This window comes from Filicampus tigris, chromosome 1 (assembly GCF_054856515.1).
Source record: "Filicampus tigris isolate MCC_2025a chromosome 1, RoL_Ftig_1.0, whole genome shotgun sequence".
Classification (NCBI taxonomy): Eukaryota; Metazoa; Chordata; class Actinopteri; order Syngnathiformes; family Syngnathidae; genus Filicampus; species Filicampus tigris.
Genome location: NC_141217.1, coordinates 8723094 through 8747708, shown reverse-complemented (window position 1 = coordinate 8747708; position 24615 = coordinate 8723094). Strand labels below are relative to the sequence as shown.

At 40.3% G+C, this 24615-nt stretch overlaps 2 protein-coding genes across 3 annotated transcripts in view; both read right to left on the bottom strand.

Moving 5' to 3' along the window:
• Positions 1 to 5777: 5777 nt before the first annotated feature.
• On the bottom strand, positions 5778 to 15070 carry LOC147152676 (SRSF protein kinase 3). 2 transcript variants are annotated; one of them, XM_086043498.1, is made up of 12 exons: positions 14835 to 15070; positions 13906 to 14000; positions 12318 to 12426; positions 11266 to 11353; positions 11081 to 11168; positions 10442 to 10548; positions 9874 to 9985; positions 9410 to 9486; positions 8710 to 8817; positions 7532 to 7601; positions 7335 to 7427; positions 5778 to 6177 (listed from the first exon to the last, which is right to left on the bottom strand). In XM_086043498.1, exons 1-12 carry the CDS (start codon positions 14978 to 14980, stop codon positions 5993 to 5995), a joined length of 1278 nt encoding a protein of 425 aa, XP_085899624.1. In that variant the 5' UTR covers positions 14981 to 15070; the 3' UTR covers positions 5778 to 5992. The 2 variants fall into 2 exon arrangements, with proteins under 2 accessions (XP_085899624.1, XP_085899633.1); XM_086043507.1 differs by having other exon boundaries at positions 13906 to 13976.
• Positions 15071 to 19929: 4859 nt separating this feature from the next.
• LOC147152675 (plexin-B1-like) overlaps positions 19930 to 24615 on the bottom strand; it is a 69759-nt gene continuing 65073 nt past the window's right edge. The window contains exons 37-39 of the mRNA XM_086050633.1: positions 24299 to 24374; positions 24043 to 24117; positions 19930 to 21653 (exon numbers count right to left, since the gene is read on the bottom strand). Coding sequence (XP_085906759.1) covers positions 21549 to 21653; positions 24043 to 24117; positions 24299 to 24374 — 256 coding nt within the window. The 3' untranslated portion in view covers positions 19930 to 21548. The remainder of the gene's footprint in view (positions 21654 to 24042; positions 24118 to 24298; positions 24375 to 24615) is intronic.

Genomic DNA, 24615 nt, shown 5'->3' with positions numbered 1-24615 from the left:
CCAACAGCCTGTTTTATGTAATGCGGCGATGCAGCTCTTTTACTGACCATTTTGTTCAATCACATCAGAAAGTGCATGATTTACATTAGTATAATCTAAGGAAATGAATAAAGACATTAACCAATTAAAAGCAATAACGAAATACAATTAAAGAACATGATATTAATATTACTAGAAGTACTGTATTAAGAATTAAGTTAAGGTTTTTATTATTTAGTGAAAGTAAAAAATAATGTACCACAATGATTTTTTTAAAGTTAATACGCATTTGAAATGAGTGCCTTATTAAGTTTAAAGTAACTTCAATATGTTGTCCCTCTCGTCTAACTATGCCTAATGTTGTTAATCACGTGAAATCCAAGAGTAAATGCATTAATGGCAAAATAAATAAATGAATAAATAAGGGCAGCATGGTGATCGACTGGTTAGCACGTCCGCCTCACAGTGCAGAGGTCGTGGGTTCGATCCCGGCTCCGGCCTCACAGTGTGGAGTTTGCATGTTCTTCTCCAGGTTTTCTCCAGGTACCCCGGTTTCCTCCCACATTCCAAAAACATGCATGGTAAGTTGATTGGACACTCTAAATTGCCCCTAGGTGTGATTGTGAGTGCGGATGTTTGTCTCTGTGTGCCCTGCGATTGGCTGGCAACCAATTCAGGGTGCACCCCGCCTACTGCCCGATGACTGCTGGGATAGGATCCAGCACCCTCGCGACTCTCGTGAGGATAAGCGATGTAGATGATGGATAGATGGATGGATATATAAATAAATAAAATAAAAAAAAAGAGGGAGCGAGAGTTCCACCCAAATACAGAAAGTAATAAGACCAGAAATAAACATCAAATGACAAACTGATTTGATGATGTGACAAACCTCTAAGCTACTCAACAAGTGAAATGGAGCAACAATGCTGAATTAAAAATTGCCAAATCTGGATCAAATCAGGATTAAAAATATCCTCGGATCTTATAATCATATTGTCAATACTACCAATATTATAATGTTATATTGTAAAAACAATATTATTATTTTTCTAAAGTCAAACAGTTTTTAACGTAACTCTCTCAAGTGCACCTAAGAGGCTAGTAAGTGTGCGTCATGAACAAGATTAAGTTCATTACAGGTTTATATCCATCTTCATGCAGCAAGTTGAGGTTCATTCAAACAAGAGACTGTTGATGTCATTAACATCCGCAGTAGAGCATCCAGTTCTGTGGGTGAGTCACACAACCCAAAATATCTCAACGCGTACACACGCACACGCACACACACTGAGAGCGTGGCATTGGCTGAGAGCGCCAGCCACTGTGTGAATCCTGGGAATATTGTCCAGTTAAACGTCTGTTAACCATCAGTGGCTCTTTACTCTTCTGACTCCAGCAACCACCACACTTTGTTACACATCAGCAACATTAAATTGTATCTTCACTTCAGCCATGTGAGTGTGTGTACAGTATGTGCGCCACCTAAACTCCACTTTTGTACCTAATATTTAACTTTGATAAAATCCTACAAGGTTTCATTGATATTAAAAGTTTGAGCTCTAACAATCCAGCTGTAGTAGTGGTAATGATAATGAAACATGATCTTGGGCAATAAAATGCATCACCTAGAAGGATGTCAACCTAAACATATTTTTTTCAAGAATATGTAATATGCTAGTTAAAACACGCATTCTGATTCAGCCCTGAGCAGTTGTGATGTCATTTGCAGTCGACAGAAGTGATAAAATGGCCGTCCCCTGAGATGGCTAAAAAGGGGTGGATTTTGCTGCTTAACTCATATTCCACAATCGCAATATTAATCAGAATGCTGTGTTTCAACTAGTGGGCCTGCTGGGAACGTATTCTTGAAAAAAAATGTGTTTGGGTTAATTTCCACTTTAAGCAAGCATAATAAATACATCCAGGGTCCACCCCGCTTCTTTTTTAGCTTCAGCTCACTCGCCAGCTTAATGAGGACAAGTGCTATGGAAAAATGAATGGACATTTTCACCATTAAGAAAAGGAAGCCAAAGTATTAAATGTAGCATCATTGCGAAAACTATGCAATTAGCTTGTTTAATTTCAGTAAAGGCCTCAAAAAAAAAAAGACTTGACTTGTTATGAAGACACCTGAGAATTTTGGAGAAGCATGTTTGATGCAGTGTTAGTTAGTTAGTTAGTTAGTTAGTAGTCCCACGACCTTAGGTTCGTAGGGGCGTAGCAGATGAGATGCAGTACACCAAGTCCCTTCACCTCTGTTGGTCTTTGGCGGCGTTTAGGGATTGGTATAACGGCATGTTTGTCCATGTCTCGATGTTATCCCTTCAATTCATTGTGTGGTGACCTCGTCCTTGCTTTCCTTCCGCAGATCATTGAAGGATGGTCTGTGCAATGTGCTGAGCTTGTAACATGGCCAAACCACTAAAGTTTGCACTCTTTGAGTTTTGAAAAAGGCATTATCTCATTTACGGTGAATTTGTTGGTAATTTGTGCTGTGTTTGGGACTCTCAGTGAACGACAAGAGCATTTCATCTCAAAAGCCTCAGTCTTCCTTTCTGAGGTTGCAGACAGTGTCCAACTTTCACGTTCATAGAGGACAGTGGAGAAGACTACTGAATATAGGAAGTAGACATATGTACTTGTTAAAATGTTGCTCTTGTTAATTCCTGGTTAATTATGCCTGTAGTGCTCTGGCCCCTCTTGTACTGATCTCTTTGTCACATTGCCATCAGCTGTAATGGTCACACAGAGATACATGAAATGTTCAACTTCCTCAAGTAATTCTCCTCCGATTGAGACTCCTTGGCTTGACGTGTCAGATGAACTCTATAGTACAGTGTTATGCCTCCTCAAACAAACATTTGTGGCAATCTAAATTGCACAAGATCGGAGAAAGCGATGATGCTGAAGTTAAAGGGCCCCTTACTTTGTACGATTTGGAATTTTACACTTTTTTTTTTTTAAAGTTAAGTGTATGAACTTTGGAGTCAAACCAGTGGATTGTTTTTAACCGGGTAACTTCTTAAAATAATCTATGTTATTCCTTGCATCCCGTCACGGTGTCTGTGTGGTCCTACTGGCCCATTTGACAATATTACATTCCACAAGTCGTGGGCTTAAATTTGTTTAAAGTTCATGTGGACCACAGTCAGCCTCACTCACTTGGACCCACCACACTGTGTGACCACTGTAGGATGCTTGTCATCATATTTAACTCTGCGGAAATGTTCCATGCACTTTAACCGAATGAAATAATGTATGTTGGTGAGGACGGTCACTGATGTTGTAACAGTCCACTCGCTTGACTTCCACAAAGGCAACGTGGTTTGAACTGCCACGCGGTGACTGTGTGAATTATGAGTTTTGTGTCTCTTTATGTGTGCCTTGTGAGTGAATGGAAGCCAGTTCAGGATGAAGCCTCCCTTTCGCATCATGTCAGATGGAATAGGCTCCGGCTTCCTGTGACCCTGAACAGAATAACCACCAAAGGCAATGAATGGACGGATGTCGGGAAGTTTTTAAGGGTGAAGTACTACTTGTCATGCTCACTGAACAGAACACATGAGCGGTAATGTTCACTCATCTTCCATGGCGCTGCATTCCCTTCCTGACGACACACAGAAGTGGGCCAACATTTTTCTTGCTGTGTGGCAACAACAAAGATGTTACCCTTGGTGACGAAACGCAACACTTTGTGGAAGGAGGCGGTGGCGGTTTCCAGGTGGGGCTGCTCGGCTGCCGCAACCTTCCTGATTTGTGTCCAGTTTGTTTTTATTTTCATGTATTACACTAATTATAATCCCTCAAGAGGTAAACCAACTCACAGTTTGCCGTATATATTTGGTGTTGCACACCACATTGTGAACCAGATCACACACATTGAGGCATGTGAGAACAGATTCAGGGTGAAAGAGCAGCACAAACAGTCCTGCACCACTTGAGCTTCAGATGGGGACGACGCCTTGCTAAGGGGCACCTCAACAGTAGGCAGCAAGCAGATTATCATTTCTCCGACAAGTAGCTGCTGTTTTTTTTTTGTTTTTTTTCTTTATCTTCATAGCCTAAGAGCACTATTTTCATGCCCAGTACAAGTCTAAGTAAAAGTGCAGTCCATGCATGGGTGAAGTTTTCTTTCTTTTTTCGTAGATGGGCAAATGTAGAATATATATATATATATATATATATATATATATATATATATATAAAGATATATATAAATCTTTATATTTTGTAGTTTTGCGCAATATTAGCTGGGCTCCAGTTTTCCCAAAGGTAACATTTAGTGATGCATGAGTACATAGCCAAAGTCTAAACACACCGCCGAGAGATGTTCTTGGAGGACACCAGGAAATAAATGTTAGGAGATGGGAGGTTTTTTTTCTCTGTCTCTCCCTTTCTCTCAGTCTTTCTTCGAAGTGATGGGAGACTATAAATGCTAGCCAGTGTCTACCGAGCCATCACAAGGAATTTACTGGAGTTGACTCAACAGTCGCATGAGATTAAAGAGGGTGAACTTCGGAAAAGTCACACTCACTTTTCCAGGCAAGTAGATGATGGAAAAAGTGGTCAGGGAAGGACATATTCATTATTTTGTCATTTGGTGACATTTTTGTTCATCAAAATGTTACTGCCAATGAGTAATGCTCCTAGATGCTCTTTAGTTTCTGTGTTTGTTTCTGGTTTGTGCTTCATTCTTCTTTTGAACAACGGATGCACAGAAGCTTCCATATCCAACATAAAAGGTAAGCTTTGTTTTTTTGTTGTTTTATTTCTTGTAGCATTAGCACTTAACAATGTACTACTTTTTTGTCTTTCTGGCCATGATTAAATGAATCAACACTTGGCTTGGGACTTTGACATTTGGTCATTACTGACCAAGTACAAAGAAGCATTTATGAGAAATAAACTTCTATGTAAATAACATTGCAATTTTCTATGAAAGGGGGGAGACTTAAGTAAATGACATTATGACATTACATCATAACATTATGAAGGGGAAAAAAGTTAATTTAACTCAAATACAATTGTACCTTTATAATACGAGGGGTGAAGTGAGTAATTTGGACAATGTTTTGATTTTAAGTGACTTCAATTGTATGTGGAATGAATGTGGGAACAGAAAACTACAGGCTAGTTGCAGGATGCAGGACATACGTGTTTTATCAATCAAAGTACACTACGTAGATTACCAAGGTATGTTGGTACTTTGTTTGGTTTTCAGGTCTGTGTTCATACAAGGACAAGTACTACAAGCCCGGGGATTCGTTCAAGAGAGGCTGTGACAAGTGTTACTGCCACAACTTTGGCTCCTACTGCTTTGCGTGAGTAGCCTACATCATTCACTTCTGCTCTTATTAATTGATTCCACTCATATAATCAAGCCTGATTCGGGGGCCATGCTGTCATGGTGGCTGGTTCTCATCAAGTTTCCCTTCTCCTTTGTAATCATGGCCACGTCTCACCTATTTCCGAGCAGGCCCATGAAGCCCACCTCCTGGCCCAGGAAGTGTCAGCGACTCATGACTGAGTGTGGTTACAAGGTGGTCTTCAAAGAAAGACCTCTTTTGCCATGCCGAGCATACAGCTGGATAGGATGAAAGGCATGGAGATGTTTTGTTAATAATTGATAAATATGAAACAACTACAACAAGAATAAAGCTGTCCGACAATGATTAAGTCTGATGATACCACTTTCAGTGTCAGCTGGGATAGGGTGAAGCACCTCTGTAACCCTGAACAGAATAAGTGGTGAGAAAATGAGATAAGAAAATGGATGGATGGATTTCATTGACATGTAAAATAATCTGTATTTGTGGACTCCAAAAATATCTCAAAAGTAAAACACTTCAAATGCTCGGCCACGCTGTATCCCAGCGAGCATCCTCCAGTTGTTTATGACAGGGTGTGAGTAAAATATATGTACCTTTAAAGTTGTCTAAAGTCTAAAGGTCTAAAGTCACCATTGTAAATCCGCCATTGAGGCACTGGATGGTCTTTCCTGCGTGTTATATCAGGAGGTCAGCCAAGGGTGAAGGAGGCTCTGTGCTGCAGTGGCCCTCCTCTTTGGGTAATAGTCCAACATGTCAAGTAAGAAGTCAGAGAAATTGGCAGCCTCGTCCAAGAGGAAGTGGTATTTCTCCACCAGAACATCATACAGCCTCCAGATTCGCACTGGTCCAGCACGTCGCAGGTCGCCTGGTTAACGACAAATATTGACACTAATGATACAGTCTTATTGTTATTCTTCCATCTGTGTTGATTGCACACATTCATACTTAAAGGACACAATGTGGAATTTACAGTATTTACAGTAGTACAGTACTTCCTTTGTACAAGGTTTTGATTTTAAGTGACTTAAATTATAATTGAAGATAAAGGCAGTCTTTTGTTAGACTGAAAATGTATTCTCGCCAGACAACAATGTAAAATTTGTGAGAGAAAAAAAAAAAGATTTTTGACCGGACGACAAGTTGTCATTTTTCAGGGAAAGAAAAAATATATATATATAATAGTGCAGGGGTGAGCAATTAATTTTGAAAAGGGGCGAGAAACTAGAACGCAGGCCGAGGGCTAAGCCAACATTTAAACCTTATATTATCATGCATTTAGAAAAAGAGAATTCACTTTTTTCGTTAAATTGATATGTGTGTAGATATGGTATGCATTGTTATGATTACAAAAGAAAATGTTAAACAAAATTATTAATGCTCATTAAAATGACATCTTTACACTTAAAAATGTTATGCACCAAACACCAACTCATATTCACCATACTTATGACTCACAAAGAGGGGTAGATAAGTGGGATGTATAAAATTATTGACAGTGATGTGTAATGATACAGCGATGACTTATAATACACCCAAAATGTACAGTACAGCATATGAAACCGTAGATTTGTGTGCAGTTTTATCAGGCCAAATTCTCTTGGCCCTCTTCCCTCCACCGTGCAGGAAATAAGAATGTTGGAAACTATAGGATAACTGCTGTCATTTTTGCCAGTCTCTTTTTGGAAAAATAGCTGCTGGAGGCATTGGAAAATTTGCTAAATATAGCGTAAATGTTGCTAAGTTGGCACCACTACAGACGCAGGTTGTCGTTCTTGCGACACCGCTTGTACTGACATCCACATGTGTGCACATAAAATAAAAGCACATCTTTCAAAATAAAAACATTGCGTGATTTCACATGCTCACATTCACATGTAACCTAACATGCATGTTTTTGGAGTGTGGGAGGATGCTGGCAAACCCATGGAGAACATACAAATTACCACTAGTCAATACAATCCTTCAACTTCAAAGAAATGTTCTGTATGAGATTAAATGTCACAGAAACAAATGCACTCTTACCGCTGTGGCTGAAGTACTCTGCAGAGTATTTGCCAGACATGGCGACGGCTGGTGGGATTTTACCAAGCAGCTCCATGATCTGAGCAATGTGATCTGAGCATATACATTATACAGATTGCGTTATTTACGCATACGGCGGATGCTCGCTAGAATCCCATTTAATCTAGTGTCGCTCATTAGCTGTAATAGACACGTACCTTCCTCCAGAGAGTAGGAGGCGCCTGCTTTGGGTTCAAACAGAGACTCTCCTGTGAGTAACTCAAAGGCCTGAGTAAATACAAGAGAAAATTGCATCATGAGTAGTGTGTCCTAGTGAGTACTGTATTCATTCAAAAATAACCTTCAGAGCTCTCCCCAACAAAAATGATGAGGTATCCAACATGTTGATCAGTGGACCTCCCACACAAACTTAAATCACGTTCTTCCATTTTATTTACCGCTTGTCCTCATTCTGACCGCAAGCAGGCTGGAGAGTCTATCCCAGCTGACTTTGGTTGAGAGGCGGGGGGCATCCTGAGCTGGTTGCCAGACAATTGCAAGGCAAATATAGACAAAGAAGCATTCATGCAAACTCCGCGCATTGATGACCATCTTGGGGAGGAAGAATGCGGTTCCCCACCTTGGTCCTATTTATTGTTTTGAAGAGGTTGAAGAGGAGCTACCTTTAACAAATCCTTGATGGGTAACACAGCCAAACAACTTTACTCATCATTAACCGTATACTATTCATCCTGCTCATCTGAAAATAGATAGACATAGATTTAGAAATATTTTTGTTTTAATGTCAATATCTTTATTTATTTTGTTGTCCTGAAAGAATGTAATGTGGTGAACACCGTGTGGTGGGGCACAAACAATCTGTGGTAGGGGGCGTTCCCAAGCGCCACCTCCACAGCGCAAATGTGAATCTGCCATGTCTGCCACTAGTGCGGCGCATTTAGAGGGAATAGAAGGAGCCACTTTGATTGCCGATGACTGAAGTGGAATGCGACCACTCCCACAGAAGCGCAGCCCTCCCTCTGGCAGTTCTGTCCGCCTGCACTCATCTGTAAAATTGCCGAGATCAGGGCCAACCCACCTCTGCAAAGAGTTTTGCCACACGTCGCGCAGGATTTACGCTGGCCATGAAAATAGAGCCCTAAGAGGCTGTCAAAAACTGCATGGACAGTTTATTGATTGTGTTCTAATTGACTATTTTCTAACTACACGAACGTACTGTAACTGTGTTACTTCACAAATTAAAACATGAACAAAAAGGAATGTATACAAGGAAAACAAATAAGGTCAATATTTTTTTTTATGTGGTGAGATTTAATATCTCCCGTGGAAATTTCACTTAGTGACACAAAAAAAAAAAACATAATTGTGTTCTCACCATGCAGGCGACGCTCCAGATGTCTGCTGGGGGGCCGTACTCGGACCCTAGTAAGACTTCCAGTGAACGATACTGACGAGTTTGGATCTCCTCACAGAAATGTTTGTACTGCTCAAAAAAAAAAAAAAGAGGGTAAAAAGATTCATGAAAATATGTACAAGGACTCACAAAATGTGTAAAACTTCTCTCTAAAAGTCTTAAATTATATTTACCACTATCTGTTTATATTTATCAGAGTGTCAAAAATTACAATTGTAGCAAATCCATGGAGGAAAAAAACCATCTAATTGTTTCTTACCTCTACTTTAATTAACAAACGCATTACATGGATAATCTTATTAATACTACAGCACCACACAGTATGCAAATGAGGCTCTGGTAAACATGCACTAAAGCGGCTCTTCTGTCAACATGGTGGGAGTTCGACTGATCCACTCACCACTTCACATTTACTTCTTTTGTTAAAATCCACCTTCTCTCTATGCTGATTCCATCGGTACTCTTTTTTTTCCCCCCCTAGCCACCATCAATATTTCTTGATTTGACTCAGGATATCCATGTACATATTTAGACGGATACTGTGCATTTTCACATTTCTCTTTTTTCTTCCCTTTTTTTTTTGTCAATTATTACATGTTACTTCTTTAGGGATTCGAATTAAATACAATTAGAGCAAATCAACGCAATAGAAGTGACTGACCACCCAGCAAGAACTTCCTAAGTCAGCAATCTTCACTGTAGCATAATTTAACACACAGGGAATCAGATCGTCTTCTCCTAGAAGAAAATGACAGGTAAACATGAATAATTTTAATAATTTAATCATTTAATCAATTGTAAGAAATAATGACATGCAAACAGAGAACATTTGTGAAATGGTACCTACACAATGTTGATTTAAAAATGATACATTGTATAAATGTGTTCACTCTGCCGCCCAAGCATCATTTCATGCAAAAATGGTCCAAAATGTATTTATAAAAGCCTACAGTAGAATAAAGGCCACTGAATCTGAAATTAATATTTTAATATAGTTCCTTCAACTGTGTCACTCTGAGAATTCATTTTTGAACATCACTCAGCATCTGTAGCGAGAAAATAAACAAACTGTGCCTGTGGACTCAGCCTTATTTCCATTTGGTACAGTGGACACAGTGCCGTTACCCACTGGTCCGGCGTGGGACTTCTTTTTTGGACACAGCAGGATGTTCTCTGGCTTGATGTCTGTGTGAATGATTTTACACTGAGTGTGAAGGTAATCCAAACCCTGCAGAACCTAAAATAACAAATAATATGAATTAGTATTATTATTATTAATGTTGTCCTTTTTTTAAACATATTAAAAAAAAAAGTACTTCCACCATACTTGTTTGGTACCTTACTTATGGCTCGTCACTGATAAAGTTTATGTGTATGAAGATGAATTGTATGTGAAGTGTTTAAAGGGTATATAGAGTACTATACACATTCATTTGTTTTGGCTGAGAAAAATAAATTCATCCACTTCTAATTAAGAAATGCAGACGTTTGGTGAGACAATGTAGACCGATTTTTAACAACCAAAACTGGGCCAAGTGTGAGCATTTTCACTTCCTTTTGCTTGCAGGCCTGATTCTTTACTCTATTTTTAAGTTACTTAACAGTTATTGTAACTGCATGTTTTCTCCCAGCTAACCGGCAAGGAATAAGAAAGTGTATCCCATGATAATTAGAACTGTTATTAAAAATGTACCTGGGTGAGTATCTGTTTGACATATGGCTGCAACAGTCGTGTATTCCCAGCGTGCATCTGCAAGCTTCTCAGGTCTGGTCCGAGCAGCTCCAGTACCAGACACGTGTCTGACCAGCTCTCATTAAGGTCCTCTCGATAACCAGTAGTGCAGTCAAACGTCCGATGTGAAACACCTGTATTCAACATCTGTTCTGAAATGCGTCTTTACCAGCCAAGTATTCAGATTTCTGGTTAGGAAGCAATTTTTCCCTTGATGGATGAAATGGAAATGATCTGTTGCAGGCTAAAACACTTATTAATTGTCCAGGCAATATTTTAATGAACAAATTTAACATTCTTAACTGTAACACAATTTCATTCAGTTTTAATAAGAAATAACACTGATCTGCAACACACATCTCATCTCATCTCATTTCTTACTAACCCACTAACTAACCAACTAACTGCTAGGAAGTGACGGGGACAGAACAGGGTATTGAGCCAGGCAACAGTACCAGTGTGTGGTGGGAGTGGCTATTCAGTGTTAAACACCCCTTTAAGTAATGTGATTGCAAATGAGAACACTTTCAACGGAGATAACAAAATCACGGGCTGTGCTAGCAATCACAACTAATTGCTCAAGCTGGTCTGTGAGGATACGAACGCCATTGTCTCCAACCAGCTTGAACTCATCCAGCAGACAAACGATCCTTTGACTGTGTGGATGACGGCTAGCGGGACCAGCGATCTACGGACAAGACGGTGTGGAGAGGAAAAGGGGGTGGGAAAAGTCAAAACAATGAGAGACAAAGGAGAAGTTGGAGGAGGAAACCGGTTGGACTGACACAACGTAGGAGAGTAAGTTCATCCTGTCCCGCTTGAGCGAAACCAGCACCGCTCTTCAGAACTTTCACCGCAACATGCCGACTCAATCTAAAAACAGCACAATTATTATGATTACAGTGGGGGACACACTTTTTGTAGAGTTTGGTCTGACAGCTGTTTTTAACAAAGTTTTGGGGGCCGAATCCAAAACTGATCTCGGTTTTTCTCTATCGCGTCAAGCTTTTAAGCTAGAGGATCCACATTTTCTTGCAAAATATGTACCGGTAAATAAAACACCAAGATAGAATACTTATAAGCCTTGGGAAAAAAAATAAAACAAAATACAACTTACAATGGTATGTATTGTCCATGGTTAGAATGTTAAGAGAAAAAACAGCTCTAATCATCTTAATTCTGACTTTGCTAGCTTTCTGTTTGCAGATATTGATAGTACTGAGCTAATGGGAGCTGCACACCCCTCTTACTGTCTGGTGGATGGGTTTTGGGGGAGTATGCCGACATGCAGCGCTTGTAAGCACAAAAATGTCAAATCTAAGGTAATGTATTGAAAACATTTTTGTACAATTTCCTACTAAATTCTCCTCATATTGTGCAGACATTAAATGTAGTTAATCCTTAAGATTTATGAGCCCTCCTCTCATTTTTTTTTTTCTCTTAAACATTAGCCTGATAACGATCCTGATCATTTGAATCAGGTGAGTTGGAGGAGAGAAACATCTGAAACATGCAGGATAGTGCATTGGAGTTTGACACCTGTGCCTTAGGGGTACGCATACACCCCATTGGGAAACACTGGTACAGTAAAGTATTGTACTGAGTAGTCAGAAACTAGTTAGTAACCACTGTAACTGTACTTACTATACTGATATAACCCTAACCATACTTACCCTACAGCATAATATGTTTCACTTTTTTTCATTTTATTTTTTTTACATTATTTCACGATTTTTGTGTTGGTTCATGATCTCACCAATTAAAAGATCTTTTGACAAACTACGCATGACTAGTAATTTGCTGGAAACGCAATATCAGTGCAAAGGTTTTGATCTACCTGAGATCCTCGCAGAGCCACACAGTGGCAAAGTAACCCCAGCCAAGCTTGGAGAGCACCTTGTATCTTTTGTTGAACGTGTCACCTATCTGCACTGGGTGATAGCCACCTGAGGAAATAAGACCGGGAAAACGAATCTGGGGGTTAAATTATGTGTACAACATCCTCAGTCTATTGCTGGTATTGCATCTCATCTCTTGCTATGAATAACACTGCAGGTAATGAGTCATCCGTTCATTCATCCATTTTGTATTTAGCTTGTCTTCATTGAGATTGTGGGTGAGCTGAAGCGTATCCCAGTGGGCTTTGGGTGAGAGGTGGAGTATATGAAGACCGGTAAACGATCAGTCACAGTGTAAAGAACCTGACTACAGTAAACATGGTGCTGTAGTAGGATACTAAAGCAATTTCAACAGAAATTGGATCTTTATTGGAGATCAGACGTGTTCAGGAGGAATTTTTGACCACTCATCTTAACAAAACTATTTAAAAAAACATTATTGTGATGTCTGGTGTAAATCAGTCTCTTGGGGTCATGTCACAGCATCTCAATAGGGCTGATATCAGGAAGGTGTATTTTTTCTGTTCTGAATCCAATAAGTTGTTGATCGTATTTCATCTTTGGTTCGCTGTTTGGTTGCATCACCTGTCTTACGTTAAGCTTCAATTGGCAGGCGGATGTTCTTAAGATACGTTTCAAAATGTCTTGATAAACGTGAACATTAACTTTCCAATTGGTGAAAGCAACCGGTCCAGGGCCTGAGGGCGCAAAGCAGTTTCAAGCCATGACGCCTCCTCCACCTTACTTCACAGTTAGGTCGAGGTTTTGATGGTGGTGTGCAGTGCCCTTTTTTTCCCCACTCATAGCATTGTGTTGTGTTGTTTGGGAATAACACGCAAAATTCCATTCTTTCATTTGTCCACAAAATTAGTTTGCCAGTAAAGCTGTGGGAGGGCACTGTTTTGCAAACCTCTACCTGTAATCCAGTGACATCCATTCCTGTTTAATATTTTAGTTCATGTAGATTTATTAAAAGATATTTTTAATTTCATTAGACTTCTTTGTCTTGAGCTAACACTCAGATTTGTCATCACCTCATTAAGAAGAGAAGTCAGAAGCCGACGGGTGCACATACTTTTTCCGCCCTTCGCTGTGATGTTTACATGGCGTGTCCAATCAAAACATGATAACTTCTACATGATTGTTTGTGCATGCAATATAAGCTTAAGAATCTGTTTGTCTATTGGCTGAACTTCAATGAAGATGAGATCACATGTTATGACCAACTTTAAGCAGGAATCCAAGTAATTCCAAAGTGTTCACATGCATTTTCTTGTAACTGTAAAATACTATGACTGATTGATTATCTTGATGAAAAATATAAAAATACATATCGCTACGAAACTGTAAGAGATTCCGTCAATCATCTACAATGAGCCACAAAATTGAAGTAATTGATATGTTTAATTTAATGTAGCGGTACACTGTTAGCCTGATGTGAAAACCTGTTAAGTGTATTATTAGTACTTTGCATTTATTACATTACTGCATGTGCACAATGGGGGGAGTTAAGGAATGTTGTCATACCATAACAGTATTCTCTTGGGTTCTCAGCATCCTTGAGCCCCAGCTGCTTGAAGCATCCAAGGGCCTCGGCACTAAGAGATAACCCAGATTTACTCCTGACATGCGCACGCACACCCACGCACACACACACACAAAAATGTGAAGACAACAACAACTACGGTTATACTCAGCATACCTCCACCAAGGCCAAACAATCCTAATTTCGAGCCACACCACAAGTGCCTACTGTATATCCTTGCATTTTTTTTTCATTAAGATACATTTTAAATGTATTACTGACTGAAAACTGAGGAAAATGTGTCCAAATGCCTCCTTTCCAGCTCATCCATCCAAAGCAACCTGGATCAGAGTTAGCTGTCAAGCAACATTTTGATTTTTTAATCCTGTTGATTGACAGAGCGACAAAATGCAAACACATTGCATATTGTGCTGACATGGCGCATATTTAGGGCTGGGCTCGAGTTGCTCTCAGGTCCCTGAGGGCGAAAGAACTAATTTTAACAAAGTTCAGACTACATCTCTTCATGGAAACTTGGACCGCTGCACTGGCTGCTAAAAACTGACATACGGAAGTCACACTATTTACAACTCAGATGTTGAGCATTTGGTAGCACCTTGCAACCTGACAACTAGCTGCGCCTGTAACGGTGGCTACAAGACAATAATGAGCCAGAAAAAGCACATCCAAAATTGGATTTACAGAGCATTAAATGTCTGGTCGTTAACTGCCTAAAATAATAATGTCATTCTTCTTCTGTGTAGTTCTTAATTTTATGAAATTGCAGTGGAATTACTCATTGATTTTTTTCAAAGAAATGTTAATTGTTAAAAGGAGGAGGGTTAACTCAAAAGCAACAAGGCAAATCTGCATGAAGCCTGCATATAAAATCTTAAACACACACGCACGACTACCATGGTTGGCAACTCACGTGAGACTTTGAAGAGGGGCAGCGTAGCGCGAGCGGCGACTCCTCTCCATTGTGTCCGAACTGAAGAAACAACAGCGGTCCGAGAAGTGCAAATGACGCTGCAATCGCAACGGGTTAAGTACTAGTAGTGATAAGCGGCTATGCATGGAAATTGAAACCCTTTCTGGTCCTGCTCTCAAATCCACTACTGGAATACATTCACTGGTGTGCTGTATTTCTCTTACGGTCTCGGTCAGTCCAGCCGGACTGAAAAGAGTGCAAGGAGTAACAGCTGCTGCTGCTTTTTTTTTTTAATGTCTGATAGCTAGCATGACCTTGAGGTCATACGGGTCACAGGAGCCTGGCATGAGAGCGCTATTCCCGTCCTCCAACACACCAAAAATAGAATAACAGAAAGTTGTGTATAAATGTATCCAGACACATGAAATCCATCTCCTGTACTGTTACAATGTTGTCATTGGGACTCATTTGTCATTCTCTGATAAATTACTTACCAAGTTTAACTGTAAGGCAGGCTAGGCAGCACGCTACATGACACTTTAGCACATATGTCTCACAGTTCTGAGATTGTCCCAGTTCTCCCCGTGCCTGCGTGAATCGTCGGGTACTCCGGTTTCCTTGCACATTTCAAAAACGTGCAAGGTAGGTTAATTGAAGACTCTAAATCAGGAATGGGCAACTTAAATGCTGGAGTTTTTTTCTTCCAGTGCTACTGGCGGGGACACATAGGACCACACACTTACTAACCAGATGAATGACTCCGCAGATCGAAGATTTTTTTCTTTTTTCTTTTGGATTTTTTTCTGGGATTTCCACCCCATTTCCTCAGTTTTTTATGAGGTATCTTGAATTTTTATAACACTTTTTCAAGAAATGTTTGGATTTGTTAAAAAACACACACACATACATATATGTATTCTTTTTTATTTTATTTTTTTTAATTACTATTTTTTTTAATCAAGGGGCCACTTGGAGAGTGTGTCGCGTGCCGCCAGTTGCCCATCCCTGTTCTAAATTGTCCCTATAGGTGTGAATGTTAAGTGTGAATGGCCGTTTGTCTTGCCCTGGGATTGGAGGTCCACCAATTAATACCAAATGGTGCCCGGCCAACTTGGATAGTCTCCAGCACAAGTGAAACCCTAGTAAGGATACCTAGTACATACTTTGTCGAATGGATGGATGGATGAAAGTTTCACTGTTAATGTAGTCACATGTTCAATGTCCAAAAAAGAATCCAGCAAGAGCCTAGACTTGCATAAAAGGGAGTGTGATGTTACCTTAATTTCAAAATATCCACATCTTTTCAGGAGTGCCTGCTGTCACGTAGCTGTATTTAACAACAGTGTGTCTAAGTGCGTGTGCGCGTTTGTGTAGGTGTGTGTGCGCGTAAACAAGAGAGACCGTTGGAGGACCATTGGAATGTACAGGAGCGTCTGGCGTCCCTTCTTTTGCACAGCTGTTTAGTCCGTGACGCACTATGTGGACACACAGGCCCTTGTAGTATTCTCACCATAGATCAGAAAGAACCGCTTTTACGCCAAAGCCAAAGGCTATGCGGAGCTGCAGTCTTATTGGATGCATAGATATATCTAAAATGGCACATAAACAAACGACATAGTGTTACACTAGCATTGCCACCACAGCCAGAAAAACCTGTATGAACTTCACCCATGAGCCACAAACAGAACTGCCATGAGCTAGCCCCTCAGTAACAACCCAAACCGCTTCTTCAAGGGGGGCTGTTGAGAGGCTGTTGACATAACCCAGGAACGTAAATCCACGCGTACACAAATACTTGCACACTGAACTGTGGTGGGCGGCACGGTGGTCGACTGGTTAGCACGTCCGCCTCACAGTTCAGAGGTCGTGGGTTCGATCCCGGCTCCGGCCTCCCTGTGTGGAGTTTGCATGTTCTCCCCGTGCCTGCGTGGGTTTTCTCCGGGTACTCCGGTTTCCTCCCACATTCCAAAAACATGCATGGTAAGTTGATTGGACTATCTAAATTACCCCTAGGTGTGATTGTGAGTGCGGATGTTTGTCTCTGCGTGCCCTGCGATTGGCTGGCAACCAATTCAGGGTGTCCCCTGCCTCCTGCCCAAAGACAGCTGGGATAGGCTCCAGCACGCCCCGCGACCCTTGTGAGGATAAGCGGTACAGATAATGGATGGATGGATGAACTGTGGTGTCTGTGTAGCTCTTTGGACAGCTCAGATAAAAGAACAGATTGTGTTTTGCTGCACTATAAATGCAAACAAGCGCACACACACGTTTGTTGACCTTTAAAATGACCCTCTTTCAGAATCGGGACAGAAATGTGACCTGCATTTACAATGACACGGCTAATTTAAGACGCACATAAACTGATCCTTCTGGTTGGTGTCAATATAAACAGATGCACACATGACTGGTAGATATCGTAGGGTTTGGCAGCACAATAGTGATTCAGGGAACCAGATTGTATGTTTGTGTGCTAACAATGTATCCCATCCCACTTCCTGGATTTCCTCATTTTTTCCAGTACACAAGTAGACTAGTACACTAGTAGTCTAGGACGGACGCTCATTTTGTGGACGGACGAATGGACGAGAAGTCTTTTAGAAAGGACGGACTAAGCAAGGACGGAAATGGATTTCATCCATCCCTCTATTCGTCCCGAACCGGGTCAAGTACCAGCTGACGTGTTGTGTTCTTTTAAAATAAAAGACCACTGTTCTCTTCCGCAATACCACGGAGCAACCATGACTAAGCCTCTACAACACTGTCCTCTGCTCTTTTTCATGTGCGTTCCCTCCTGCAGTATTGTTCTCAGAGGCATAGTCTGCCCTCTAGTAGACGCCCATTCCACTGACGAGGAAGAAAGTGGATAGTAATTTTGTTTTGTTAACTAATTGTTAACAATGGGTACTAGGGATGGGATTTTCGACTAATTTGCCCGCCGACTAGTCTCAAATTTTATTTGCGACTAGTCGACTAGTCTATAAGCAAGACAACTTGAAATTTAATACATTGAATTCAAAGTTTAAAATGCAAATGTTTTGTGTATTTACAGTAGGGGCTATTTCAGCCCAAATATTCAGGACAGTTTGTTAACTGAAATTCTAATGATGTAACAACAACGGACTGAATAAAAGTGAACAACTGAAAGAGAAATACATTTACAGTAGAAATACAGGAGAGCAATTCTCTCTCTTGGTGCTCAGCTTGTTTACAGAGGCTGAGGCAGAGGCGTGAGGAACAATTTGTGTGATACTAATGCAGCGTTTAACCAACTAGTAAAATACTAAACGTTTAATAAATCGTAGACGGTTAAACGGTTAAACGACTAGTCGTGCACATCCCTAATGGGTGCCTTATCATGCCACGTATGTCCTTGTAAAAATCAATCCAAACCTGACGGGTTACGCCAGCTCCGCCGTACACTGAAAGCTATCACCCGGAAGTGGAAGACGGTCGTTCTTCTAAAATAACATTGCGTTATTTTGCAATAATTATTTTTACTGCGAAATGCAATAAAAACTGAAAACCGTGAACAACTATGATTTCATTTTCAGTCAACAGAAGTGACAAAATGGCTGCGTCCTGGGATGTTTAAGAATGGTTGTATTTTGCTGCTTAACTCATATTCCACCAACACAATATTGATCAGAATGCCATGGTTAGACTGGTGAAGGCGCATAGAACACATCAATGCAAATATTTTTGGGGGGTTAACTTGCTTATTCAAGTAATACCGTATTTTTCAGATAAGACGTGACTTTTCCCCCAAACTTTAAACCCAGAAGCTTTTAATGTGACGCGGTTTGTATTATTTTTTATTCTTAATGACACGCAATGTAGGTGTCCGACTCCACCCTCATACTGAATACTTGCAGATGGAGAGGGAGGAGAGAAAGAGTGAGATAGAAAGAGAGAGAGCGAGAGAGAGAGAGCGTAGCTTGTGAACGTCAGGTGAGCCGTGATTAGTTGTTACCTGAACCCTCAACATGTGATGTCATTTGCAGTCGACAGTGAGTGCCAAAATGCGTGTTTAAAGGTGTTAAAGTTGTACATGAAAAATAATGAAGGTATCAATTTCATTATAAACAAAAATATTAACTTTTTAGTGCTGAAAACTGCAAAATTAGTAAAGTATCCCTTTAAAGTAGATTTTTCAGGTATCTGTACTTGGGTACTTTGAGTACCTGTATTTTTCTGACAGCTTTTTACTGTTACTCCCTACATTTGAAAATAGATAGAGTATGCTCTATTTATTACTTTGTCAGAATAGGCTTGTTCCTTATTTCAACCTCTGCTGATGATGACAAATTAAAGACAAATAGTGAAAGGAGCACAGCTGGGTATTTTACTAAAAATTGAGCATCCGTTATCCGTCATCTGTCTGCTGCAGCATGGGTACCATTCCGTTGTCTGTCATTCGCTTTTTTTCCGGGGTTGGGGGTGGCGGGATATTGGGGGCTAAAAAAAACAGCACCCGCCTATGATTTTAAGCACGCTTCCGTCAGCGATTCCGCCCGCAAACTTCAATTGCAAACACCCCCACCCCGCTGTCCGATATTGGAACAGAAAGAGCGACTCACAGTGACTGCCTGTTCACAGTGTAGCCTGTTCACAGCCTGGTCCCTGAATCAAATCTGTCCCCCAAGCAACAACAACTCACTATTATTCCTCGCCACGGCCATCGAAGCCTTGCAGAGAAAAATAGACTAAAGGCGGACTACAGATAAAAGACGGATTAAATGCATGGGCTTCCGACTATGCTTACTCCGTCTATTTTAAAAATGTACTCGTCATTTGTCATCCGTCAGCAAAATGGGCGTCCGTCATAGGCGGATAGACGGAACGGTCCGTCACATAGACAGAATGCCCAGCTCTGCTTAACTAATTATAACGCAGGGAAAAAAAATACTTTTACCAATGAATGCGCTGTGCAGCGGGACATTGTTAATTGTCTTGTGTTATGATATCAACTCATATTAGGAACAAGAATGTAAACACATCCCAAATAAAACTGGCATGTATTCTGCTCACAAGGTGGCACCAAGACAATTACAGTATTAATCTGATGTATCCCAACGGGTTATAATAAGACAAACCATTGTTAGAACCGGAAACAGTTTATTGCGACACATTCAGCCGTTGTTAGGTCAGGATTACTTGGGGAGAGTGTGCATCTACAGGAGCGACTTTGAGCTACAAGCAACACTAATGTGTATGTACAAGGTGAAGGGCTTGCAAAAATAATCAGTACCAAATTAAAAAAATTAAAAAAAAATAATAAAAAAAAAGAAAAGTGAAAATTGATTCTTTTTTTGTTGAAGTCACAGCAAGAGCTCACATCTTAAAACCAAAGGTCTAAAATAAAGATGGCTATTTTTTGTTATGTAAATATAAAAATAAAATACGGTTAACTTGGAAGTGCATCTCTTTGCGACAAAATCTGAAATGTTTACTGTCATAAGCTATTAAATAAATAAACAATAAATTAAAAAACTCAACACAAAATAATTCACAGAGGAACAAAGGTACCTTCATGAACCTAAGAATAAGATGTTAAAATAAGCCACATAAGGGGTCAGCTGTTTTGAGACAGGTTTTACACACATTTTTCTTAATATGGTTTAGTTTGGAGAGAAACACTGGATGAATGTTGCAAAGAAGTTGATGACTACATGACAAATCACCAAAATAATCATGAACAAAACTGGTTGGATCAAAGCTTCTGTAACGGCACGGCGAGCCTGCACTTTGGCACGGAGGAGCTAAATGCTAATGTCAGGATGCTAACAGCAACAACATAAGCTCTTCTCTGTCGTCCCTGTCGACCTAATCACAAATATATGAACTGCACAATCAAAACTTATTCAGAATGTTTTTTAAGACTACATCAATGATGTTTTGATGAACTCCTCCTCCTGTTAGTAAAAAAATAAAATAAAAATAAAAAAAAAAACAGCAAGAGAAAAAAGCCACCATTCTTGACAACAAAACAAAGAGTCAATGATCTTGTTTATGAGCCTCAATAATGGAAATTATTTTGTGACTTTTGTAAGGATGCATTGTATCTTGTTTGTACCGATTTCCGAGTTGTTTGTACCGAGTAGGAGAGGCCCAAATATTGAATTTAACATGTTATATGTTGGACGGATCTGTTTTTGAGTGAAAAGTTACAGTATAAGGTTTTCATAAAACCTTTAAAAATGATTTGGTTGAGTTATTTGGTGTTTCAGCGAGTTATACTGTCCACGGAAATTGTGACAATAATAAGAGTACAGTGCATCCAATAAGAACTGCTGGTAAGTGGGTCCACATTGAATTGCGTAAGACTTGAAAGAACAACTGAAGGAAACTAGAAGCAAATACGTCCAGGCCGCTTTCTATCAACGGTTGACAGATTTTTTTTTTTTAAGACATTTATAACAATTGGGATAGTCGTTTCAAGTCAAGTACTCTTGCACATTTTCGCCCTTTTCTTCATCTCTCATGTCTTCAGAGGATTAATGCATGTACTTTGTACATTTTAGGAATGTTCTGTGTGGTTTTTCCTCAAGATCCACCAAGGAAAGCAAACATCCTTCCTCATTGATTCCCTTTCTCAAATGCTCCACATTGCCCCCACTTATGTTTGAATATAAAATTGTTCTACTTTCCAAGAGGTGGGATAATTTCCCTTCAAAGTCTTTGTGGTTAAAAGGGAAAACATATCTGGAAGTTGGGTCATAGATCTGTGACTTTGTTCTCGACGGCGGCAGCAATCTGTTGCAGCCTGTATCCAAGCTGCATCTTCTGAGCTGTGCAGTCCTCCTCCAGGGCTGTGACGATCTAATCGGATTGGATAGAAATGGTCAAATGAAAATAAATATAGGCTACAGCACTGTCATGAGAGTTGCATTATTAATTACAATCATTGCATTGATGTTTCTTTTATGATGTTAAATGACAATTATTATTATTATTATTCCAAACCAAGGTAAACAAGGTTAAATGCCCACTTTGTGAGGGACTGACTAGATAAATGTGTGAGTTAGGACACAGAGCTTTAGTAAGACTCAAATGACTTCACATGTTTCACATAGTCTTTAATATCCATCTATCCAACTTCTTCTGCTTATCTGGGTTGGGTCGCAAGGGCAGCAGCTTTGGCGGGGAAGCCCAGACTTCCCTCTCCCCAGCCACTCCACTGCACCCATTCACCGATCCCATCCTGATCCTCACTTGTGAACAAGACTGCAAGAAAGTTGAACTCCTCCACTTAGGGAAGGATCTCATTCTCGTCCCGGAGAGGTGCAGGGAAATGTTGTTCCTCCCAATCTCGCTCCTCCAGGTCTCACTGTCATTTCCCACATAGGCATTGAAGTCCCCAGCGGGAGTGTTCTCCAGCACCTCCTCCAAAGACTTCAAAAAGGGTGGGTACTATGAACCGTTGTTTTGTGCATAGGCACAAACAACAGTCAGGATGCACCCCCCCCCAACCAAAGGTGGAGGGAGCCACCACCTCATCCACCAGGGTGAGCCCAAATGTACAGGCGCCAAGTCAGGGGTCAATAAGTGCGCCCACACCTGCTCTGGGCCTCTCACCTTGGGAAACTCCAAAGTAAAAGAAACTCCATCCCCTCTTGAGAACTGGTACCAGAGCCAATGCCATGTGTGAAAGCGAATTTCTCAAAATGGCACACCATTTGATTCCCTGCCAGCGAGGTGACATTCCACGCCCATAGAGCGATCTTCTGCAGCCGGAGATCAGACCGCCAAGGTCCCCGCCTCTGGCTGGATTGCAAACTGACAAAGAGTCACTGTGTGGCAGTTTTCCTTTTTTTAAATTTTCTTTTTGCTTTTCTCCTCAAATCAAAACAATCACTTTAAAATCTCTGTGCTGACGTATCAACTGACACATGGGTATGTGGCCTTGCGGGTTTCGAACACAGAACGTTCACTGATGTGACCTTGGGAAACCTCAAGCAATTAAAAAACATATATACGGTAAAAGGAAAAAACAGTGGATGTCGGACCATCAAGACACTACTTGAATGGTGCATGAAGTTTGTAATGGAAACTAAAATTCTAAGGGGAGTACAGCAAAAATTCAGAGTTTAAACAGAAATTGAGCAAGCCAAGACAATTAAGCTAAAGCGTCATTAAAGTGGAAATCTACCCAAACACATTTTTTTTAAAGAATATGTACCGAGCAGGCCCACTAGTTGAAACAGGGCATTCTGACTAATATTGCGTGTGTGAAATATGAGTTAAACAGAAAAGTCCACCCGTTTTTAGCCATCTCAGGCAGCGGCCATTTTGTCATTTCTGTCGACTGAAGAAGTTGCTCAGGGTTCAGATAACGACCAATCATGGCTCAGCTTCAGAAAACAGGAGAGCCGTGACTGGTCTTTATCTGAGCCCTGAGCAGTTGTGATGTCATTGTCAGTCGACAGAAGTGACAAAATGGCCGCTCCCGGAGATGGCTAAAAACGGGTGGATTAATTTATTCCACAAACGCAATATTTATCAGAATGCCTTGTTTCAACTAGTGGGCGTGCATACAACATATTCTTGAAAAAAATAAGGTTGGGTTGATTTCCATTTTATAAAGAAAAAAAAGGTTAAAAAGTAACTTAATCCCAAACTAGGGTCCAGCTCGCTACACGTTTTACTGTTTTTGAGTTTAACGAAAACGGCAAAGAGGAGAAATTGCTCTCATCTATAGAAGTGTACATCATCAAAATGCAGAGCTACAATCTCTGTCCTGGATGCTCAGTAAAATAGTGGTGTAAACATTTTTTACACATACAAATCTTGTGTGGCGCCACTGATATATGACAATATGTTTCATTGCAATTTTTAATATTCTGGGGGCAAATAAATACATGTAAAATTAAAAACTAAAGCTATTTAAATGCTGTTCTAGGCTGCTGTATATAAATTGGTCTTGATGCACTCGTGTGCCATCCCATACACTGTATCCACTGGTCAGCAATTGTTAGCACAAGAGAAAACATTTTTCAACAAGCTGAATGCTGCAGCCACAGCTACATATTTAAGTAAGGAAAAAAGAAAGGAATCAACTTATTTTCATGTTAGCATGAAAGTGTCGTTAAAATGTACAATGTACAGCAAACATTACATTTACCATATTTTTCACTGGAAATACGCATGCTCGGGCGAATGTTATCATCTACACATGAATTGTCAGACTGGATGATTTTGTGACACTTACTTGATCATAGTACTTGTTGATGTACTTGTACAGCTCATGCAAAGCCACCAGGAAGTTGACCTCTCCAGCATAGTTCTGCGTTAGACGGGTGAAAAGAGAGATGAACCATCGGGCGGGTGAAAGCGCCGCATTGGTTTCCATTCATAATTTATTTTAAACTCAACAGCCATCTCAAAAGGAAAAGGCTATGAATGATTCACACGTCCTAAGCAAGGACAACATTTTCCAACATGGCAAGACATGGAAGGTAACATACACGGGAGAGCTCTGCCAGAGCTGAGTTCATCTCCTGGTCACTGGCTGAGATGGTCTGACGGATGTCGGCGTAGTACCTGGAGAAATCGATAGGAGGCGAATGTAAAAATTACAACTAGGAAATTATTGTATACATGAAGAAAGAAAATTTCAAGTGTATCAAATGTGCCTGATGGATATGACAATATATTATTTTTTTGTTTATTAATTAAAAATAATTTTGACAATCATATGGAATGTGATGGATTAGAGGTTTGTTCAAGTTGTATAGGGTATTTTCAAATAAAGTTAGTTTATTTACCTGAGAAACATTGGGCA

Excerpts from the sequence above, each read along its gene's own strand:
- LOC147152676 (XM_086043498.1), bottom strand. The coding sequence starts at position 14,980 with ATGCATAGCCGCTTATCACTACTAGTACTTAACCCGTTGCGATTGCAG. Across the intron at positions 11,169-11,265 it reads AACTTACTCTCCTACGTTGT|ATCGCTGGTCCCGCTAGCCG; the intron begins GTCAGTCCAACC and ends TCTTGTCCGTAG. Across the intron at positions 9,487-9,873 it reads GTCCCACGCCGGACCAGTGG|GAGAAGACGATCTGATTCCC; the intron begins GTAACGGCACTG and ends ATTTTCTTCTAG.